General features: G+C 49.8%; 1 protein-coding gene and 2 non-coding genes across 3 annotated transcripts; 2 read left to right on the plus strand and 1 right to left on the minus strand.

Moving 5' to 3' along the window:
• Positions 1-503: 503 nt before the first annotated feature.
• LOC140665506 (small subunit ribosomal RNA) lies at positions 504-2,421 on the plus strand. Its single transcript, XR_012046621.1, has one exon. It is a non-coding gene; the product is annotated as a small subunit ribosomal RNA (ribosomal RNA).
• A 1,173-nt stretch (positions 2,422-3,594) lies between these two features.
• LOC140665507 (5.8S ribosomal RNA) lies at positions 3,595-3,749 on the plus strand. The gene has a single exon (XR_012046622.1). It is a non-coding gene; the product is annotated as a 5.8S ribosomal RNA (ribosomal RNA).
• Positions 3,750-6,963: 3,214 nt separating this feature from the next.
• On the minus strand, positions 6,964-7,729 carry LOC140664677 (uncharacterized). Its single transcript, XM_072890014.1, has one exon. It carries the CDS (start codon positions 7,591-7,593, stop codon positions 7,018-7,020), a length of 576 nt encoding a protein of 191 aa, XP_072746115.1. The 5' UTR covers positions 7,594-7,729; the 3' UTR covers positions 6,964-7,017.
• Between the last annotated feature and the right edge of the window lie 13,133 nt (positions 7,730-20,862).

Here is a 20,862-nt window from a genome sequence, read left to right on the forward strand (position 1 = left end):
GCGGAAGACGTTGCTGCCCAACGCTCTCACCGCTCGCTCTGTACGCCTTAGCGAAAGACTGTATCGTGCACGCACGAAAGAAACAAAATTTATCCTCGACATTTTAGCATCGGCATCGTCGGTCTAACGTCAGGGTGAATCGCGCGCGGTCATAGCGTCCGCGCGCATTTACATGATGGGGTTTGAGATCATTTCATAGAGATATATATATAATGCTACACACACACACGAAAACTTCACGTTTTTTTATCGTGAAGCGCTCTTTTTACACCGCCGAATCTCTCTCTTCGTTATACGCATAGGCGCCGCTCTATGTATATGTATAATCGTAAGATGAGAGAGGAGACGGAGAATATAACGAAGAGTGTCGCCGACCGGCTCCGACAAGACCGGCGGCGCGAATAAGTATATATGTTATATATACTTAAGAGCTTAACGGCGCGACGGGCCTTCGGGCTCGTTCGCGCGAGTTACCGCTCCGAGCGAGTAACCGAACACGAAGCTCCCTGGTTGATCCTGCCAGTAGTCATATGCTTGTCTCAAAGATTAAGCCATGCATGTCTCAGTGCATGCCGAATTAAGGTGAAACCGCGAATGGCTCATTAAATCAGTTATGGTTCATTAGATTGTACCCACATTTACTTGGATAACTGGTAATTCTAGAGCTAATACATGCAAAACAGAGTCCCGACCAGTGATGGAAGGGACGCTTTTATTAGATCAAAACCAATCGGTGGCGGGCGGCTCGCCGTTCGTCCACCGTTTATTTTGGTGACTCTGAATAACTTTGTGCTGATCGCACAGTCCTAGCACCGGCGACGCATCTTTCAAATGTCTGCCTTATCAACTGTCGATGGTAGGTTCTGCGCCTACCATGGTTGTAACGGGTAACGGGGAATCAGGGTTCGATTCCGGAGAGGGAGCCTGAGAAACGGCACCACATCCAAGGAAGGCAGCAGGCGCGCAAATTACCCACTCCCGGCACGGGGAGGTAGTGACGAAAAATAACGATACGGGACTCATCCGAGGCCCCGTAATCGGAATGAGTACACTTTAAATCCTTTAACGAGGATTCATTGGAGGGCAAGTCTGGTGCCAGCAGCCGCGGTAATTCCAGCTCCAATAGCGTATATTAAAGTTGTTGCGGTTAAAAAGCTCGTAGTTGAATCTGTGTCGCACACCGTCGGTTCACCGCTCGCGGTGTTTAACTGGCGTGATGTGGGACGTCCTACCGGTGGGCTTAGCCTCGCGAGGGGCGGCCCAACTAATATCCCGTCGCGGTGCTCTTTACTGAGTGTCGAGTCGGGCCGGTACGTTTACTTTGAACAAATTAGAGTGCTTAAAGCAGGCTACCTTCGCCTGAATACTGCGTGCATGGAATAATGGAATAGGACCTCGGTTCTATTTTGTTGGTTTTCGGAACCCCGAGGTAATGATTAATAGGGACAGATGGGGGCATTCGTATTGCGACGTTAGAGGTGAAATTCTTGGATCGTCGCAAGACGGACAGAAGCGAAAGCATTTGCCAAAAATGTTTTCATTAATCAAGAACGAAAGTTAGAGGTTCGAAGGCGATCAGATACCGCCCTAGTTCTAACCATAAACGATGCCAGCTAGCGATCCGCCGAAGTTCCTCCGATGACTCGGCGGGCAGCTTCCGGGAAACCAAAGCTTTTGGGTTCCGGGGGAAGTATGGTTGCAAAGCTGAAACTTAAAGGAATTGACGGAAGGGCACCACCAGGAGTGGAGCCTGCGGCTTAATTTGACTCAACACGGGAAACCTCACCAGGCCCAGACACCGGAAGGATTGACAGATTGATAGCTCTTTCTTGATTCGGTGGGTGGTGGTGCATGGCCGTTCTTAGTTGGTGGAGCGATTTGTCTGGTTAATTCCGATAACGAACGAGACTCTAGCCTGCTAAATAGGCGTACCTTATGGTATCGCGAAGGCCCCCGGCTTCGGCTGGCGGGTTTTTACTACCAACGTACAAACAAATCTTCTTAGAGGGACAGGCGGCTTCTAGCCGCACGAGATTGAGCAATAACAGGTCTGTGATGCCCTTAGATGTTCTGGGCCGCACGCGCGCTACACTGAAGGAATCAGCGTGTGTTCCCTGGCCGAAAGGCCCGGGTAACCCGCTGAACCTCCTTCGTGCTAGGGATTGGGGCTTGCAATTGTTCCCCATGAACGAGGAATTCCCAGTAAGCGCGAGTCATAAGCTCGCGTTGATTACGTCCCTGCCCTTTGTACACACCGCCCGTCGCTACTACCGATTGAATGATTTAGTGAGGTCTTCGGACTGGTGCGCGGCAATGTCTCGGCATTGCCGATGTTGCCGGGAAGATGACCAAACTTGATCATTTAGAGGAAGTAAAAGTCGTAACAAGGTTTCCGTAGGTGAACCTGCGGAAGGATCATTAACGTTCCCGGAGGTCCTGCTCCGCGTGGAGGAGTCTTTCTCTCGCTTCGCGGCAGTCGGCGACTGAGTGAATGATGAAAACTAAAATAGGGAAGAGACGACGGACGACACCGCGGACACGACGACGAGAGGACACACGCTTTCTCTCTCTCTCTCCGCGGGTGCGCGTCTCTCTTTCTCTCTCTTTTGCGAACAGAAAACAAAAGGATGAAAATTTCCTTGACGGAATTGACGGAAGGGGAAGAGGAAAGGAGAGGAGGAGCACACGACATCCGAGACCGCTCTCTCCTGCCCTTCTCTTCGTTACGTATCGGCAGACACGGCCGGCGCGTCGCCGCGTTCCGCTCCGCGCGAGATACGCCGGCAACCGCAAGCGCCAGCCCGTCGTCGTGCCTTTACGAACAAAGTCCACAATATTTAATCTCTCTCTTTCCTGCGAAGTGGGGGAAGACGACGAGAGAAGAAAATGCGAATGCTGCGATACGGAGCGAGACGCTTCGCGATCACGCTTTCGGGCACGGCCGCGTATCAACGCGGCCGGCCGGAGCGTCGACTCGACGTTAGCGCGAACCGGTGGTAACCTAAGCACGCACGCACGCGTCCGCGTTGATACGCGCGCCCTCCCCGCGCCAATCGCGTTTATAACAGCGCGATTATGTGCCAGGGGCAGCGGCCGACGCGTTGTCGCGGCGCGTTGTCGTGAGGGCGAGAGGGCGAAGAGAGAAGAGAGAGTTTGTGTAAACTCCTCTTCTCGCCCGACGGTTTATTAAATGAACTTCCGCCCCGGCTCTTTCTTCGCCCTGCTTCCTAACCCCGAATTCTTCGGGCGGTCGGTTGCAGAGAGAGGGGAAGAAGAGACGTTCCGATCGCGAAAACACACCATTGTGCCGTAGCCCCCTTCGAACCCTCCTCTAAACCTACCTAGGTGTGTGTGAGGTGTCTCGTAAGGCGGGCGGCGGTCCGCGCGTGCTCGGACGCGCGGCCAGACTGTGCGTGACGATCGAAGAAGCCGCCCGGGTAGGCCCAAAAACCACCCGACGACGACGACGACGACGTCACTGCCGTTCTCTGCTCTCTCTCTCCTCGAAGAGAAGAAGGGGGCAGCAGACTAAGTAAGATTATTGTAACACGGAGCGTTTGATAATGTAAAACGCGACGATAAATGCAAAACGATTACCCTGAACGGTGGATCACTTGGCTCGTGGGTCGATGAAGAACGCAGCTAATTGCGCGTCAACTTGTGAACTGCAGGACACATGAACATCGACATTTCGAACGCACATTGCGGTCCACGGATACAATTCCCGGACCACGCCTGGCTGAGGGTCGTTTAAATAACCCGAAACTGCTTGCGCCTTTCCGCGAGAGAGTCTCACGTATCCCTCTATATATAATAGAGGGACGAGACGATCACGCGCCGACTGGCCACGGCGCGCGCGCGCCAACACTTGCGCGCGTCGTCCGCTGAGCCGTGTCGCGCGTGAGCTCTCGATCGGCGTACGAGCGATCCGTTGGACGTTCGCCCGAGAGAGGAGCCCGGCGGGTGGTATACCCCGCTTGAAAAGCTTGGGGGACCCCCCCGTTCTCGTCCTCGGCGTCGTCTGAAATGACACCCGGGTTTAAAAAACATTTTACCGGGTGGCGAGGAGGAGACTTGTGTGAGAGAAAGAGTAAGAGAAGAAAGATGAAGAAGAAGAGGTGGCGAAGCGCCCCCGCGCCCAGAGACTTGTCGAATGGAGGAGAGAGGAAAAGGAGGAGGAGGAGGAGAAGGAGAAGAGAAGAGCCCGACCGCGGCGGCGGAGAGAATTTTGCGGTGCGAACGGCCGTGCGCCCGTGGAGAGAAAGAACGAGTCTCGTCTCGTTCATCCCGCGCCGCCGTCTCGCTACCGCCCCCCCGTGTGTCGCCGCTCTCTCACTCGCTATCTCTCTCTCTCTCTCTCTCCAGCTCTCTCACTCAGTCCTCTCGGTGCGCCGGCGGGCCGCTTGCCCCCTTCCTCCGTCGCCGTGATAACGGGACGGAGAAGAGAGAGAGTATTATACTACGGAGAGCAGCGCGCGTTCGCGGGTGAATCGCGAGCCGACCGCGTGTCCGAGTCCACGAAAATTTTCCTTTTCCGCCACGGAAAAAAAGGATGTCGAATTATTTTGGGACCGGCAGGCGTCGTCGCGTACTCGTTTCGAAATCGATTCGCCCCGAACACTCGAATTATATAAAAAAAGCGCAACAAATAATAATTTTGTTGTAGTTTTTTTTTAGTAGCGCACACCTCTAACTCTCTCTCTCTCTCTCGTTCTCTCGAACTCTGCCGAAAGATTGGGTTCTTTCGTTCTCCGCGCTCTCCTACCCCGCGCATGCGCGGTGCGCCGCTGGCCCCCCTCTCTCACGAGGGCGGAGAATCAAAAGAGAGCGCGCCCGCGCGCAGTATCATTTCGACGACCTCAGAGCAGGCGAGATTACCCGCTGAATTTAAGCATATTATTAAGCGGAGGAAAAGAAACTAACCAGGATTTCCTTAGTAGCGGCGAGCGAACAGGAAAGAGCCCAGCACCGAATCCCGCGGTTCCGCCGCAGGGAAATGTGGTGTTTGGGAGGATCCGCTTATCCCGAGTTGTCGCGTCGCGTCCAAGTCCATCTTGAATGGGGCCACTTACCCGTAGAGGGTGCCAGGCCCGTAGCGACCGGTGCGCGTCTCGGGAGGATCTCTCCTTAGAGTCGGGTTGCTTGAGAGTGCAGCTCTAAGTGGGTGGTAAACTCCATCTAAGGCTAAATACGACCACGAGACCGATAGCGAACAAGTACCGTGAGGGAAAGTTGAAAAGAACTTTGAAGAGAGAGTTCAAGAGTACGTGAAACCGTTCAGGGGTAAACCTAAGAAACCCAAAAGATCGAACGGGGAGATTCATCGTCAGCGGCGCTGGCTTTGCGTCGGTGGGCGATGTCCCGCGGAGTCCTCGCGGCTCGCGCGCGGGCACGCTACCGTGCGTCGATGTCCGGCGCTCGTCGTCGTGCACTTCTCCCCAAGTAGAACGTCGCGACCCGCTGGGTGTCGGTCTACGGCCCGGGTGTGTCGACTGTCGCGTCGCCGGTAAAACGGCACGCGACAAACCCCCGGTTGCCCGGCCGGCTGCTCGGCGGTACGCGCATGGTATCAGGCCGCACTTTGGTGCGTCGAGGCCGTCGCAAGCGCGCGCCACGGTACCCGGAGGTTTGCGGACTTTGCGCCGTCCCCGGTCCTGGCCCGCTGTTGGTTAAAGTACGGATTCACCTTCGACAGGCCCGAGAACGTCTCGCCGCGCGCGCTCCCCGCAAGGGGTGCCGCGCGCGGCAGACCGATACCGGTCGGCGACGCTACTGCTTTGGGTACTCTTAGGACCCGTCTTGAAACACGGACCAAGGAGTCTAACATGTACGCGAGTCATTGGGACTTGTCGCGAGACCTAAAGGCGCAATGAAAGTGAAGGTCGGCCCTGGCCGTCGACCGAGGGAGGATGGGCCGCGTCGCGATGCGGCCTCGCACTCCCGGGGCGTCTCGTTCTCATCGCGAGAAGAGGCGCACCCAGAGCGTACACGTTGGGACCCGAAAGATGGTGAACTATGCCTGGTCAGGACGAAGTCAGGGGAAACCCTGATGGAGGTCCGTAGCGATTCTGACGTGCAAATCGATCGTCGGAACTGGGTATAGGGGCGAAAGACTAATCGAACCATCTAGTAGCTGGTTCCCTCCGAAGTTTCCCTCAGGATAGCTGGCACTCGGCCGTTCCGCACGGAACGCGCGCGAGTCTCATCTGGTAAAGCGAATGATTAGAGGCCTTGGGGCCGAAACGACCTCAACCTATTCTCAAACTTTAAATGGGTGAGATCTCTGGCTTTCTTGAATTATGAAGCCACGAGCATCTTCGGATCAGAGTGCCAAGTGGGCCATTTTTGGTAAGCAGAACTGGCGCTGTGGGATGAACCAAACGCAGAGTTAAGGCGCCCAACTCGACGCTCATGGGACACCATGAAAGGCGTTGGTTGCTTAAGACAGCAGGACGGTGGCCATGGAAGTCGGAATCCGCTAAGGAGTGTGTAACAACTCACCTGCCGAAGCAACTAGCCCTGAAAATGGATGGCGCTGAAGCGTCGAGCCTATACTCTGCCGTCAGCGGCAAGTGGGGCGGCAACGGGCAGCGCGCGGCGAGGCCTCGCGCCGAACCGCGCCTCTCGCGTCGTCACGAAGCCCTGACGAGTAGGAGGGTCGCGACGGTGAGCGCAGAAGGGTCTGGGCGTGAGCCTGCCTGGAGCCGCCGTCGGTGCAGATCTTGGTGGTAGTAGCAAATACTCCAGCGAGGCCCTGGAGGACTGACGTGGAGAAGGGTTTCGTGTGAACAGCCGTTGCACACGAGTCAGTCGATCCTAAGCCCTAGGAGAAATCCTATGTCAATGACGGCGTACAATATACTCGAGTGTCTAAGAGAAACCTCGATATATATTAAATATAAATATATATTTATATATCGGACAGAGGAACGCGCAAAGTTTTTCGAAAGAAAAAATTTTGTCGTTGTTCGTCGTTGTCGATGACACACGCCCGTCGGGCGAAAGGGAATCCGGTTCCTATTCCGGAACCCGGCAGCGGAACCGCATACAATTCGGGCCCTCGTAAGAGTGTTCGTCGGGGTAACCCAAAATGACCTGGAGACGCCGTCGGGAGATCCGGGAAGAGTTTTCTTTTCTGTATAAGCGTTCGAGTTCCCTGGAAACCTCTAGCAGGGAGATAGGGTTTGGAACGCGAAGAGCACCGCAGTTGCGGCGGTGTCCGGATCTTCCCCTCGGACCTTGAAAATCCAGGAGAGGGCCACGTGGAGGTGTCGCGCCGGTTCGTACCCATATCCGCAGCAGGTCTCCAAGGTAAAGAGCCTCTAGTCGATAGAATAATGTAGGTAAGGGAAGTCGGCAAATTGGATCCGTAACTTCGGAATAAGGATTGGCTCTGAGGAGCGGGGCGTGTCGGGCTTGGTCGGGAAGCGGGTCTGGCTGACGTGCCGGGCCTGGGCGAGGTGAACGGTCGGCGTTCTCGCGCCGGTCCCGGGATCCGAGCTCGGTCCCGTGCCTTGGCCTCCCGCGGATCTTCCTTGCTGCGAGGCTTCCGTGGCGGCGCGAGCCGTCGTGGTCGTCCTCTTCGGCCGCCATTCAACGCTCAGCTCAGAACTGGCACGGACTAGGGGAATCCGACTGTCTAATTAAAACAAAGCATTGCGATGGCCCTCGCGGGTGTTGACGCAATGTGATTTCTGCCCAGTGCTCTGAATGTCAACGTGAAGAAATTCAAGCAAGCGCGGGTAAACGGCGGGAGTAACTATGACTCTCTTCCGTTTAGCAAAGCAACACGCCGCGATGGGACATTGTCGAATGACGTGTCCCTCCGGCTGAGCGGAGCGAAGACTGGTAAGAGAGCGTGGTGGCTATGTCTCTTTTCCGAGCCGGCAAAGCAACACGCCGCGATGGGACTTCGGTGTCGGACGAGTCCCTCCGGCTAGCAACGCTGGCTCCGGTAAGAGGGCGTAGTTTATTGGAACGTGATGCGCCTCAAACAGCCTCTCACGTTCAAGTTGAGCATCCTACCTCCTCGTGGTACTCCTGGTAACGCTGCGGCTTAATTGCGTAGCGGCTAAATGGTGTCTCAGCGTTAGTGCGCCCTAAAGGGTCTTGTGCCCATGTGCCGAATCCTATGGTGAGTTGTGGGGCCAAGAAAGGTGAGGCTTTTCGGGGACTCTCGGTTGATATACCGTTTGCTCCCCACCACGCAGTAAATATGATGAGTACAAATGAAAGAGAATCTCACCGCCCGGGTTCTCGGATGGCCCGGGCACTGCGTGCTAGAGGCGGTGTGGCGGGTGGTGTAGCGACCCCCGTTGGAGGCGACGATTCTCCCGCGGTTAATAGCGATAATGCCAACATGCAGGCGTCTCAGACGAACCCAGTTCACTGTGAGCACTGCGGAAGGGAGTTTCGGAGCACGCGTGGCCTGGGGTTACACGTTGTACGTGCCCACCCCGAGGAAGCCAACAGCGCTATCAATGTCGAGCGAGTCAGGGCCAGATGGTCAGAGGAGGAAATCCGTCTCATGGCGAGGAGTGAGGCAACAGCCGCCTCAGCGGGGGTTCTCTTCATGAACCAACACCTCCAGGAGATGTTCCCCCATAGAACGTTGGAAGCGGTCAAAGGTAAGCGTCGACAAGAGGCTTACCGGAGGCTGGTCCTTCAGTTCAGCCAGGAAATCGCGTCAGGACCAGACGTGGACGGCACAGGCAACAGGGCAGAAGCGATGATGACAGGAGTCGCTGGCCCTGCCGCCATTGAGACGGACGAAGGGGAAAACCCTGGTATGATGGCGGCGTCGCAGCCTTTACCTCACGACCCAAGTACGGGTGTTGAGAGGCTTCGAAGCGCGGTGGAGGAGCTCATAGAGCAGGTCCGACGCTTCCGTAGCTACGAGGCTGGTTCTCTATTGGCTACGGCTGGAGAATTTCTGGAGGGAAGATACGACGTCCATGCCATTGAGAGATGGCTGGGCAAGGTCTTCCCGGTACAGACGACGCGCTCTCCTCGACGAGCAAAGACAGCGAGGCGCAATCCTCCAAAGAACAAAGAGAGTAGTAGGAAGCAAATGAGGATTAGAGAATATGCAATTGTGCAATCTCTATATAAGAAAAACCTCAAGACGTGTCTTGCGAGAATACTCGATGGAAACTCCGAACGTACACGACCGTCCGAAGTTGAATTCCGCGAATACTGGCGTCCCATTATGGAGGCGTCCAGTGGTGCGGATGGAGACTTGGCGTCGTTGCGGGAGCGGTACGGAGAGTCAAGGACACGAGCCAGTTCCACCCGGAGACATCCACCGATGGCCAGAGGGATTCATCTCGAAGGCGTCGGTGAGGGCGCGGCTGGGTCTAGCAACCCACCGGCCGATAAGTCCTCGCTCTGGGACCCGATCTCAGTTTCTGAGGTTAGTCGGGTTTCCGTAAGGATTGGTTCTGCGCCAGGTTTGGATGGCATAGTGCCTCGTGTTTGGAATGCCGTTCCGGCTCCGATCCGGGCCTTGCTGTTCAACCTGTTGCTCCTAGCAGGAGAGGCTCCCGCCTCGATCACCACTACCAGGACGGTGTTCCTAGAAAAGGGGAAGATGCCGGAACGGCCTAAGCCGTCGGACTATCGACCTCTGAGTATAGGCTCCGTTGTGTTGAGACACTTACACAAGATACTGGCAAAGAGACTATCGGCTCTTGACATATTTGATAAGCGTCAGCGAGGATTTCGGCCGGTCGATGGCGTTTGCGAAAACGTCACGACATTGACGGCATTGCTGGGCGACGCTAAAAGGAGCAAGAGGGCACTCCATGTGGCGTGTGTGGACCTGTCGAAGGCATTCGACACGGTATCGCATAACGCCATACATAAGACACTCGAGGAAGCAGGGTTGCCATTGGCCTTCCGAGAGTATGTCAGAGCCGCATATGATAATGCCGCCACGGTGATCCAAGGCGCCGATGGTGTAGTGTCGAGGATGCAGCTGGGACGTGGTGTGAGACAAGGAGATCCTCTGTCGCCCCTACTGTTCAATCTGGTCGTGGATCGGACACTTGGGCTTCTCTCGGAGGATGTTGGGTATAGAATCGGTGGAAGGGTGGTCGACGTGCTGGGTTACGCTGACGACATTGTACTCCTGTCATCTACCAAAGTTGGCTTGCAGGAGAATTTGACTCGGCTGCATGAAGCCTTAGAGCGATGTGGGCTCAGTATTAACGCTAAAAAGACAGGCGTCCTATCTCTAGTGCCTTCAGGACGAGACAAGAAGGTTAAAGTGGAAACAACACCAAGCTTCACACTGGGGGGAGTGGTGATACCGCAGAGATCCCCAACGGAGATTTGGACGTACCTGGGCAATGACTACCAAGGTGCTAGGGAATATGCACACATCCCGCCGTTAGCTCTGGCCGTCGAGCTACTCACGAAAGCACCGTTAAAACCTCAACAGAGGATACGGTTGCTGCGAGACTGCCTCCTCCAGAGGTATTATCACCGATGGGTGGTGGGTTCAGTCTGCGCCAAAACGTTGAAAAGGGCGGATGTGACAGTAAGAACTGCGGTTCGACGCTGGTTGCGACTTCCCCACGATGTGCCTGCCGGCTACTTTCATGCGCCGATACAGAGTGGCGGTCTCGGGATGCCTCTTTTGAGAGCTTTTATCCCTATTCTAAAGTACAACCGACTGCAACGGCTGTGTAGGAGCTCGCTGCCGGCCGCGTCGGCCGCTGCCGAAACCACGTATGTGGCTAGACAGTTGGCCTGGTGTGAAAACCAGATGCGTGTTCGTGCAAGCAGAGTTACGACCACCGTTGAGCTGAGACGGCAGTGTGCGGCATGGCTGCACGAGTCTTGTGATGGAAGTGGTCTCAGGGAGGCTGATGCCTCCAAACTGAGTTCCCACTGGGTGGCCGGCGGTGCCGGATCCGTTCCCGGTGCAGACTATGTGCATTACCACCACGTGCGTGCCAATTGCTTGCCGTCGAAGGCGAGATCCGCCCGAGGTCGTTCGGGGCGCGATGTGCACTGTCGCGCTGGATGTCCCGATATCGAGACGCCGGCGCACTGTGTGCAGAGATGCTTCAGGACGCATGGCGGAAGGATCATGCGGCATAACGACCTGTGCCGTCAAGTCGGTGGCTTTCTTCAGCAGAAGGGATGGCATGTTGATGCGGAATTAGCGTATCCAACCTCTGCCGGCAGACGGAGACCCGACCTGACGATCGCCAGAGGTGGTGAGGCGGTCGTCGTGGACGCGCAAGTAGTTTCTAGCGAATCTGCGTTGAGAGAGGCTCACATTCGCAAGGTGGAAAAGTACCGATCAAATGAGGATCTAGTGAGCCGCGTGGCGGAGCACGCTGGAGTACCACGTAATAATGTTCGTTTTACCGCCATTACGATCTCATGGCGAGGTGTCTGGAGCTCTGACAGCGAGAGTGAGTTGAGACAGCTTGGGTTAACAACAGCTCAGCTGAGGACGCTCACAACTCGGGTCCTGTGGGGCTCGTGGATGAACTGGCGTAGATTCAACGGTATTACAACCCGTTTTGATAACAGGCGGCAATCGACCGCAGATAGAGCCTGAGAGACGGCGCTTTTGATTGGGGGCGTGGGACCGCACGCTGCACCGCACGTATGAATGCGAATGAGTCACTAGTTGACTCGAATGAATGAGGGCGATTTGCGACCGCCAACAGCAAACAGTAAGATGTTTTAGCCCTTACAATATCACCGGTCGCTCGCTCGTGCTTCTCTACTATGGGAGTGCGATGAGAGACCGCTGAAACAAATAGCCAAATGCCTCGTCATCTAATTAACTGTCCCTATCTAGCGAGGGCAAGCAAAACAGAGAAAGTAGAAGCAAAGTATGAGTGCTGGAATGCGAATCGACTCTCTTACGTGAATAGCGAAAGAATGAAGAAAGCAAAGTAATGAAATGAAGAAAATGATAAGAACGAAAGTTGAAATGAGAATATATGACTAGAAAGTTAACAAGCAAAAACAGGTCTGTGATGCTGGTAGCTGCTTAACATCGCTGTGGCAAGGCTCGTCGTCTGCCCGGATGGTGGCTCCCAGTAAAAAGAAGCTAGCCGTCTCCAGACGTGCTGGGCGTTGTTTCCGTACCTTGAGGTTGGATGCATAGGCTGGACAGGTTTCGAAGTATTTCGAGACGCGGCGTCTGTCTCATGCTAGTGCATTTGCCTCGGTTGGAACTTCGCTCAGTAGGAGAGGCTAAAGAGCTGGAATACTTCTGCTGCGGTGCTCCGCTTGCAGTGGGAGTAGGAAAGCTGGAGAGGGTATCGGAAACCACCCCGAGCCCAAATTTAGAAAAATGGCTCAATATAAATACAAATACATACATACACATATATACATGCATATACATACAAATACAAACATGCTCAATAATACATACACCATCTAGTCATGTGTTCAACACAATCAATCTAACCATTTATTTAGAATTATATACAACTTATTAAGTCATTTATTTAATTTATGCTGGAAAGAGAGAGATCGATTCGAGTTTCAAAAATTTTATTTTTTTGTTTTTATTTTTATTTTATTTATATTTTATTTTTATTTTATTTTATTTTTATTTTACTCAATTGAATAATCACTATTACCAACCTAGTGATCAGTGCTTCTCTGTTTTGCTATTTACTCGGCGAAAGCAACACGCCGCGATGAAACATAGTGTATTACAATTTTGCTTCAGTTTAACTTATTTTATTTTACTATTTTAATTATTATTTATTTATTTATTTTATTATTTATTATTTATTTTTCATTAATTTATTTATTTATTTATTAACACCCACTACTTTCATCAACATAATAAATAAGGGGACCTTAAGAGAGACATAGTAGGGTTAGTGACGCGACTCAAATAGCCTCTCACAACCAAGTCGTACGGCTACCTCCGCGTGGTTGCTCCTGGTAACATCTACTTGTAGATGGCTAAAGACGTTACGGCGACGCTTGCTTTTATATATCCCCCGAACATCAGGTGGGTCCAAAGACTAATCAATATGATCAAGCGATAATGCGTATAGTCAAAATCCGGAAGCCAAGGTGGGAGGCAGCGTGCTGAGGGCTGCATGGCCGTTAGGATGGAAAACAGGACGGTCTCAAACGATCCCCCTGGGGCACCTGGCGCCACCTCAGAGGTATATTAGCCGCCTTATCCAGACAAGGAGGCTCTGCCTGGACGGACATACTGACCTACCATACTCGTGGGAACAAAATGGAAGATTTATTACAAAAATTCAAACACAAAAACAAAACAAATGAAGACGAAACAACATCAAAGACAGACAATACTTACCAAACAGGTAAAAGCCGATCAAGCTCGATTTCCTCTAATGGAGAGGATAGAGAATCAAGAAAAAGGAAGAAGATGGAAGAAGAACCTGAAACAGAAAATACAACGTTAGAAGAAATAAGAAAAGAACGAACGAAGCTGGAAGAATTTCTTTTTAACGATAACAACAAAATAAGCAAAAGCGCAGCTAAATTCATCCTAGGAAAATGGGCTATAATGGAGGCCAAATTACAGGATGAAATAATAGAAAATAAGAGACTAGCGACATTAAATCAGAATGCACGTAATGTAGATGTAAAGACCTACTCACAAGTAACAGCGTCTGGCACACAAACACGAATCACAAAGGGACCAATGAAAACGATAACAAAAGACATAACAGAAGTAATACTGCTGAAACCTATAGATGAGAAAGACAAGAGAAACAACGATGAAATCAAAACAGCCGCAATACAACAGCTAAGCGAAATAAAGACAAAAATAAAAGTCAAAAGTATTAGACAGATGAGACAAAAAGGTATTGTAGTAGAAGTGCAAGATAAGGATGACGTAGAATTAATTAACAAAGTTAATATGGAGGCAGCAGGATTAAAGATCGAAAAGCCTAAGAAAATGCTTCCCTCCATCGTCATATACGATATCGAAAAAGAGGCAAAAGCAGAAGAATTAAAAGAGGACTTTATTGCAAAGAACTTTAATGACCTAACATCAATTGAACGAGCAGAACTTAAATATAAAGTAAACTTTAGGCACAATTTTAAAACAAAAGAAGACAAAGTAAACTGGATAGTACAAATACCAGGAAGATACATGAATAAGATAATATCCACACAAAGAGTATTCATGCAGTGGAGAACATACAGAGTGAGGGAATATATAAACGTAACAAGATGTTTCAAATGTCATGGCTATGGACACATTGCAAAAAATTGCAGCAGCACGGACCAACTATGCGAAACATGCGGAAGTAAGGACCACCTAAAGAAAGACTGTGATAAGAAAGACTTAATAAAGTGCATTAATTGCTACAAAGCAAAAAGAAGAGAAACCAATCACCATGTACGCAGTAAAGAGTGCCCAGAATTAATAAAACAGATAGAGAGGTATAAAACCAGAATAGATTGGGCATGAAAATTGCACAAATAAATGCACAAAGAGCAATAGCAGCCACAACAAACTTGGAACAAATAATAAAGGAGCTCGATGTGGATGTTCTATGTATACAAGAGCCATATATTAAAAGAAAACGGGTAAATGGATACACGGCTCCTGCCCTAATAAAAATACAGCCATTTCAAGAAAACCCATGGGTTGCGGCAATAATAAATAGCAATAAGATCGAAGCATTCCACATCAGCCACTTCGATACAAAACACATAATGTGCTTTCAAGTGATAACAAAAGAAGACAATTTATATATAATAAATGCGTATTGTCAGTTTTCTCTGGAAATTGAGCCTATCTTAAATGAAATAGAGATAATAATTAGAAAGTTAAACACTAACAATTTTGTAATAACTATGGATGCAAACGCTAAATCCAACATATGGCATGCAAATGAAGTGGACGAAAGAGGGAAGAGAATAGAAGAGTTTTTAATAACAAACAAATTATACACAATAAACGAAGCTAACGAAGCACCAACATACCAATCAGTACACGGACAAACAAACATCGATTTGACAATGGTGAGTGAGACTATGCTTTCAAGGTACTCAAATTGGAAAGTACATACTACAAAAGTCGTAAGCGATCACAACCTAATTACCTTCGACATAAACATGAAAAGAACACAAGACAGGGTATTTAAGAAACAACAAAGATTCAACACCAAAAAGGCAAACTGGAATGAGTTTAGAAAGATTGCAAAAGAAGAATTTACTGACAATATAAAAACCAGACTAAGTAATGAGAAACCGGATAGAGCAGTAAAAACTTTTAATAAAATAATGACAAGCATTTGTACAAGAACGATTCCAAGAAAGAAAACATGTAGCCATGCAGTCCCGTGGTGGAGTGAGGAACTGACAAAATTAAGAAAAGATTATTTTTCTGCAAAAAACTACTTATATAGAGTACGTACTTTCGACCAAGGCAATTACATTGAAGCGGCTGTAACAAGTTACAAACAAAAAAGAAATAAGTACACAACAGCAATAAAGAAAGCAAAAAAAGAATCGTGGCAAAATTTTGTAACAACAGAATTTAATAAAGATCCTTGGAGTTTACCTTATAAAATTATACGAGGAAAAATAGTTGAGCCAAATGTAATGTCCTCACTGACCTTACCGGACGGATCAAACACAAATACGTGGAAAGAATCAGCAACGGCATTAATGAAGAAGTCTGTGCCAGAGGATAATACCGAGGACGAGAGCACATCTCACAAGGACGTTAGGTTAAAAATAATAAACTACAAAAACTGTAATGTTGAAGACCGCATACAAAACGCAGAAATAGACAAAGCGATAAGAAACCTCCGAAACAACGCAGCACCTGGAATAGACAATCTAACAACAGAAATAATAAAAGAGTTATGGAAAAGCAATCCTGAAGCTATTAGCACTTTATTAAACAACTGTATGAGAAATTGCACCTTCCCTAAGGAGTGGAAAAAGGCTCAGCTAAAAATTATTATAAAAGGAAAAGAAAAAGACAAGACACAGTTGAACTCATATAGACCAATCTCACTAATATCAACTATGAGCAAAGTGCTTGAGAAAATAATAATAAGCAGAATTGAGACTCTCTACAAAGAGGCCAACTTAGAAAGTAAAAATCAATATGGATTTAGAAAAGGAAAATCTACGGAGGATGCAATTCTGCATCTAATACACGGCTCAAGAAATTCGGACAAAAAATATGTAGTGGCAATATTCATAGACATACAAGGAGCTTTTGACAACCTATGGTGGCCATCCATCAAAGAAAGACTAATCCAGACAAACTGCAGCAGCACATTATTAAAATTAGTAAATTCTTATTTTAAAAATCGAAAGACTACAATTAAATCGAAATTTGAAAGCGTGACAAAAGTAATGGAAAGAGGATGTCCACAAGGCTCAATATTTGGACCCATAGCCTGGAACTGGTGCATGGATACTCTTTTAAATAATATGAACGATATATCCATGAAAGAAACAGAGACGATTGCTTACGCAGACGACATAGTAATACTTATTAAGGCAAACTCGAGAAGCGAAATAGAGAAAGCAGCGAAAAGAGCTATGAATATCTTGAGTGAATGGTGCAAACTACATAAACTAAATATCTCTACTACAAAAACCACAGCAATGCTCATAAAAGGAAAACTAGACGAAGAAAGACATCCAGTAATAAAAATACAAGAAGAAAAAATAAAATTCACCGCACAAACAAAGTACCTAGGTGTTCTAATAGACAACAAACTAAACTTCATAGCACATGTAAAAATGATAAGAGAAAAGCTGGTAAATTTAACAATGGCAATAAAAAGAGTAGCCAGAGAAAAGTGGGGTATCAAACGCCACATTAAAAGAATATTATACGACATGATAGTCGTACCTATTGCGACCTACGCTGCGGCTACATGGTATGAAAAGACAAACAACGTCATGATAAAAAGGCACCTTTTAGCGGCTCAAAGAACAATTCTGTTAATAAACACAGGAGCTACTAGAACGACATCTACATCAGCTATGCAAACCATTGCGGGCATAACACCATTAGATCTGAAAGTAGTAGAAAGAGGAATCAAAAGCAAAATAAGAAGAAACCAAGAAGTAAAGTGGAATCAATATTTGCACCAACCAAAAGAAAACACAGAACTTCTTAATATAAAAGAAGAACACAAGAAAATAGAACAGGAAATCCGACAAGTGTGGCAGAAAAGATGGATAGAAGGTGAACATGGAAGACATACGTACAAATTCATAAAAGACACAAATTTCGCTACTAAAAATTCATGGTTCCAACCAAATAGGCAATGCGTGTATATTATAACAGGCTACGGACCGATCAGAAGCACATTGTGCATAAGAGGAGCAGAAAACACAAGCCAATGTCCTGTATGTGATGACGAAAATGAAACAATAGAACATATGTTAACAAAATGCCCTGGATATGATGATATTAGATATGAACAACTAAACAAATATAAAGAAAATGCAGAAGAATTAATACAGAAAGAACAAGAGTTTTTAAAACTACAAGAATACGCAAGAAATATGTTTGAAATTAGAAAAACTTACCTGTAAAAAGAAAACCTGAAGAACTTACACTGAAGAGGACGAGAACGAAGACAAAGCAACAGAAGATGAAAGAGAGACATGGAAAACCTGAAAAGAGGAAAGAAGATTAAAATAGAAAAAGAAAAACTAAAAATAAATGTAATTATAGACAGAAGGGTCCACCTCCACGTGGTTAGGGACGGGCAACGTCAGTTTACCCTGACGGCAAAGAGACCCTAAATATCTGAAAAAGAAGAAGTACAAGATTAAATTCCAACATATAAGACGGATACACAGAGAAGAAGGAAGAACAAGACGGCAATGAGCGGAGGCTCGAGTCGTAAAAGAAAGAGAAAATAAATGAAAAAAAAAAAAAAAAAATGTCCCTATCTACTCTCCCTCGTGGGCACACCTTGTCGTGGTGAGGGGGCCTAGTAACCGAAAGGTGAAGCCAACGTGCCCAAACAGCATTGCCACGAGTCGGTGTCAGCTTGCTGAACGAATGGCTCTTATGTGGCAAGCGCACTGCGTGCGTTGTTCAGACGGTCTACGGCCGTCCCCCGTTTTTTTTTTTTTTTTTTTTTTTTTTTTTTTTTTCCCCTCCTAATTTTATGCGGGTGCTCCCGCGGGATGAGGGTGCGGAGCGGTGGGTGCTCCTGCCGTGAAGCGTCCCTCAGTGGGGAAAAGTGGGAGCCGGTCGGGACCCTCGCCCGAAGGACTGGATGGGTGACTCAGTCACCCGCCGGGCCAGAGGCGGGGACCACCCCGATCCCAGTGACTCCCACGTGTGTGTGTGTGTGTCTGTGAGCGTGTACTAATTCTCTCTTTATTTTCAGGAATTTTATTTTCAGGTACAATCGGGTTTCGGATGTTGCCGTCTGTGGCTTCGTCGGCTAGGGCGGTCGTTAGGTCGTCGTTGTCGTCGCGGTCGCTTTCGTCGAGGTCGGGCCCGTATAACGTCTGAAGACTAAGGTGTTAGGAACCGTGCTTAGGGTCTGCATGATCGCGTAGACGTGAAATGTCGCGGTCGCGAACGGTCCGCTCCGGGATACCTGCCGTCCTCCCGGAGTATCTAGGCTTGGCGGCGTAAAGGTGGCTCTACGTCGCTCGACCACCCCTTCCACCGTACTCGTGGGAACAGAATGGTGTTACAAAATAAAATTTTCGACGTGGTGAGGAGGAGTGCCCGCCTGGCCGACCGCTTCCGGTCTGGCGCGGCCGCGAGTAGGGAAGCGCGGGGTGTCTCCGTCGTTGAGTCGCGGGTCTGCTCGACCGCGTGCTCGGTGGCGGCCTCCGCCTCCTCGAGAGCGCCTCACCGAGCTGTGCGCGGGCGGGCCCGTGACACAATACGCGATGGCGCACAGCCCCGAGATTGCGGCCTTCCTGCCGCTAGAACCGCGTTCGTGAATCGCGAAACAACCGTGATTAGATCCGCGTACGTCGTGTTAGAGCGTTGTCTCATTGCCACAATTAGGTCGGCGTCGGTCAATTTAGCGCGAGAATCGGAGACCGCCGTCAAACAGATAGCGCGCGAGATAGAAAAGCCCGCGATTAAACCCGCGATTAGGCCCGCGATTAGGCCCGCGATTAGACCCGCGCTTAGATCCGCGAACATTGCGACAACGGTGCGAAAGACGGTTAGATTCGCGGACCCAACCCCACCCCACACAGCGAGTGGCCCGGCGCCACAGGAATTAGATAGGATAAGCTCTAGCTTAGGTAGTGCGTCCACGGGTGTTAGGATGCTGCAGCTGAACATGCGACGTTCGGCTGTAGTAACGGGTGAGGTACGTCAACTCGTAGTCGAAAAGCGACTTGACGTATTAGTATTGCAGGAACCACACGTCGGGAAACAAGGTTCGAGTTACAAAGTCGTAGGATTAGGCATAGGGATGAGGGTTGCCGCAGTGCGCTCACAACGTCCGTGGGCAGCAGTGGTAATCTGCAATCCCAATTTAGATACGGTTTTCGTCTCGCAGCTTAGCACTACGCATTGTGTCTGCGTGGAAGTGCGGGCCCCCAGCTTCTCCTTCTACGTTGTCTCGTGCTACTTCCAGTACAGCGACGAGATTGAGAAGCACCTCAGCCACCTCGAAACGGTGCTTCGTTCACTGAGGGGGGAGAGACTTATTATAGGTGTAGACGCCAATGCTCGATCGTCACTCTGGGGTCCCCAAGAGACAGACGATAGAGGTGCCAGATTCGAGGACCTCATCAGGGCATTTGGCTTGTCAGTGGTCAACGATGCTGGACAGCCGCCCACCTTTTGGACGACAAGGGGTTCGTCATTCATCGACGTAACCCTGACGTCGCCCTCCATGAACAAGTTCATCTGTGACTGGAAGGTAAGGTGTGACTGGACCACCAGTGACCATAGGGCCGTGGACATAAGATTGAGATTGCCGAAAGAGTCAGGTGCCGATCGGGGCGCTGGGAACACGAGGTTCGACACAAGTCGGGCCGACTGGGAACGGTTCTCTGTCACCCTGACAGATCTTTCAAGATCGCAACTGGAGGCTATCGATCTGTGCTCCACAATAGAAGTAGAGAAAATGGCAGAAACGCTCACAGTGGTGCTCACGGAGACCTGTGTCGCGTCAATGCCTAGGAAGCGCAAATTTAGGAAGTCCAACCCGTGGTGGACTAAAAAATTAACTATAATGAAGAAACAGGTATATAGATTGCGTCGTGCCCTTAAGGGAGGGCGAGAGGACCCTACTTACCTCCGGGTGCTGCTGGAGTATCGTTCTTCACAAAGGCAGTACTGTAGGGGGGTGAGGCGGGCGAAACTCGCAAGCTGGCGGAAGTTCGTCACATCGCACGGCAACCGGGAGCCCTGGGGCTTCGTTTACAAGCAACAGGCGAGCAAACTCCAGGTTGAGGGGGAGCTAAGCACACTCCGGTGTGGCGAATATTCCACAAAGTCACTAGGGGAGACCGCTAGTTACCTCCTGGATGTGCACATCCCAGATGACCGGGAGATAGAAGACACGCTCGAACAGCGTGAAATTAGAAACGAATGCAGGGTCGCTCCCGATACAGCCGACGCCTCTTTCTTCACGGAGGCGGAAATGGCTCGCGCGGTGAAGACTTTTAAGAACAATAAAGCTCCGGGTTTAGATCTAGTCGAGGTCGCCGTACTCAAGGCGGCCTGTAAAATAATCCCCGGTCAGTTAGTTAGGCTTTTCAACGGGTGTCTCCAGTGGGGCGTCTTTCCTTCTGTCTGGAAGGAGGGTTCACTCCGAATCCTGCTGAAAGGCGAAGACAAGGACGAGAGAGACCCGAAATCCTACAGACCCATTTGTCTCCTCTCCGTAGTAGGAAAACTTTTCGAGAAGC

This window comes from Anoplolepis gracilipes, chromosome 4, assembly GCF_047496725.1.
Source record: "Anoplolepis gracilipes chromosome 4, ASM4749672v1, whole genome shotgun sequence".
Classification (NCBI taxonomy): domain Eukaryota; kingdom Metazoa; phylum Arthropoda; class Insecta; order Hymenoptera; family Formicidae; genus Anoplolepis; species Anoplolepis gracilipes.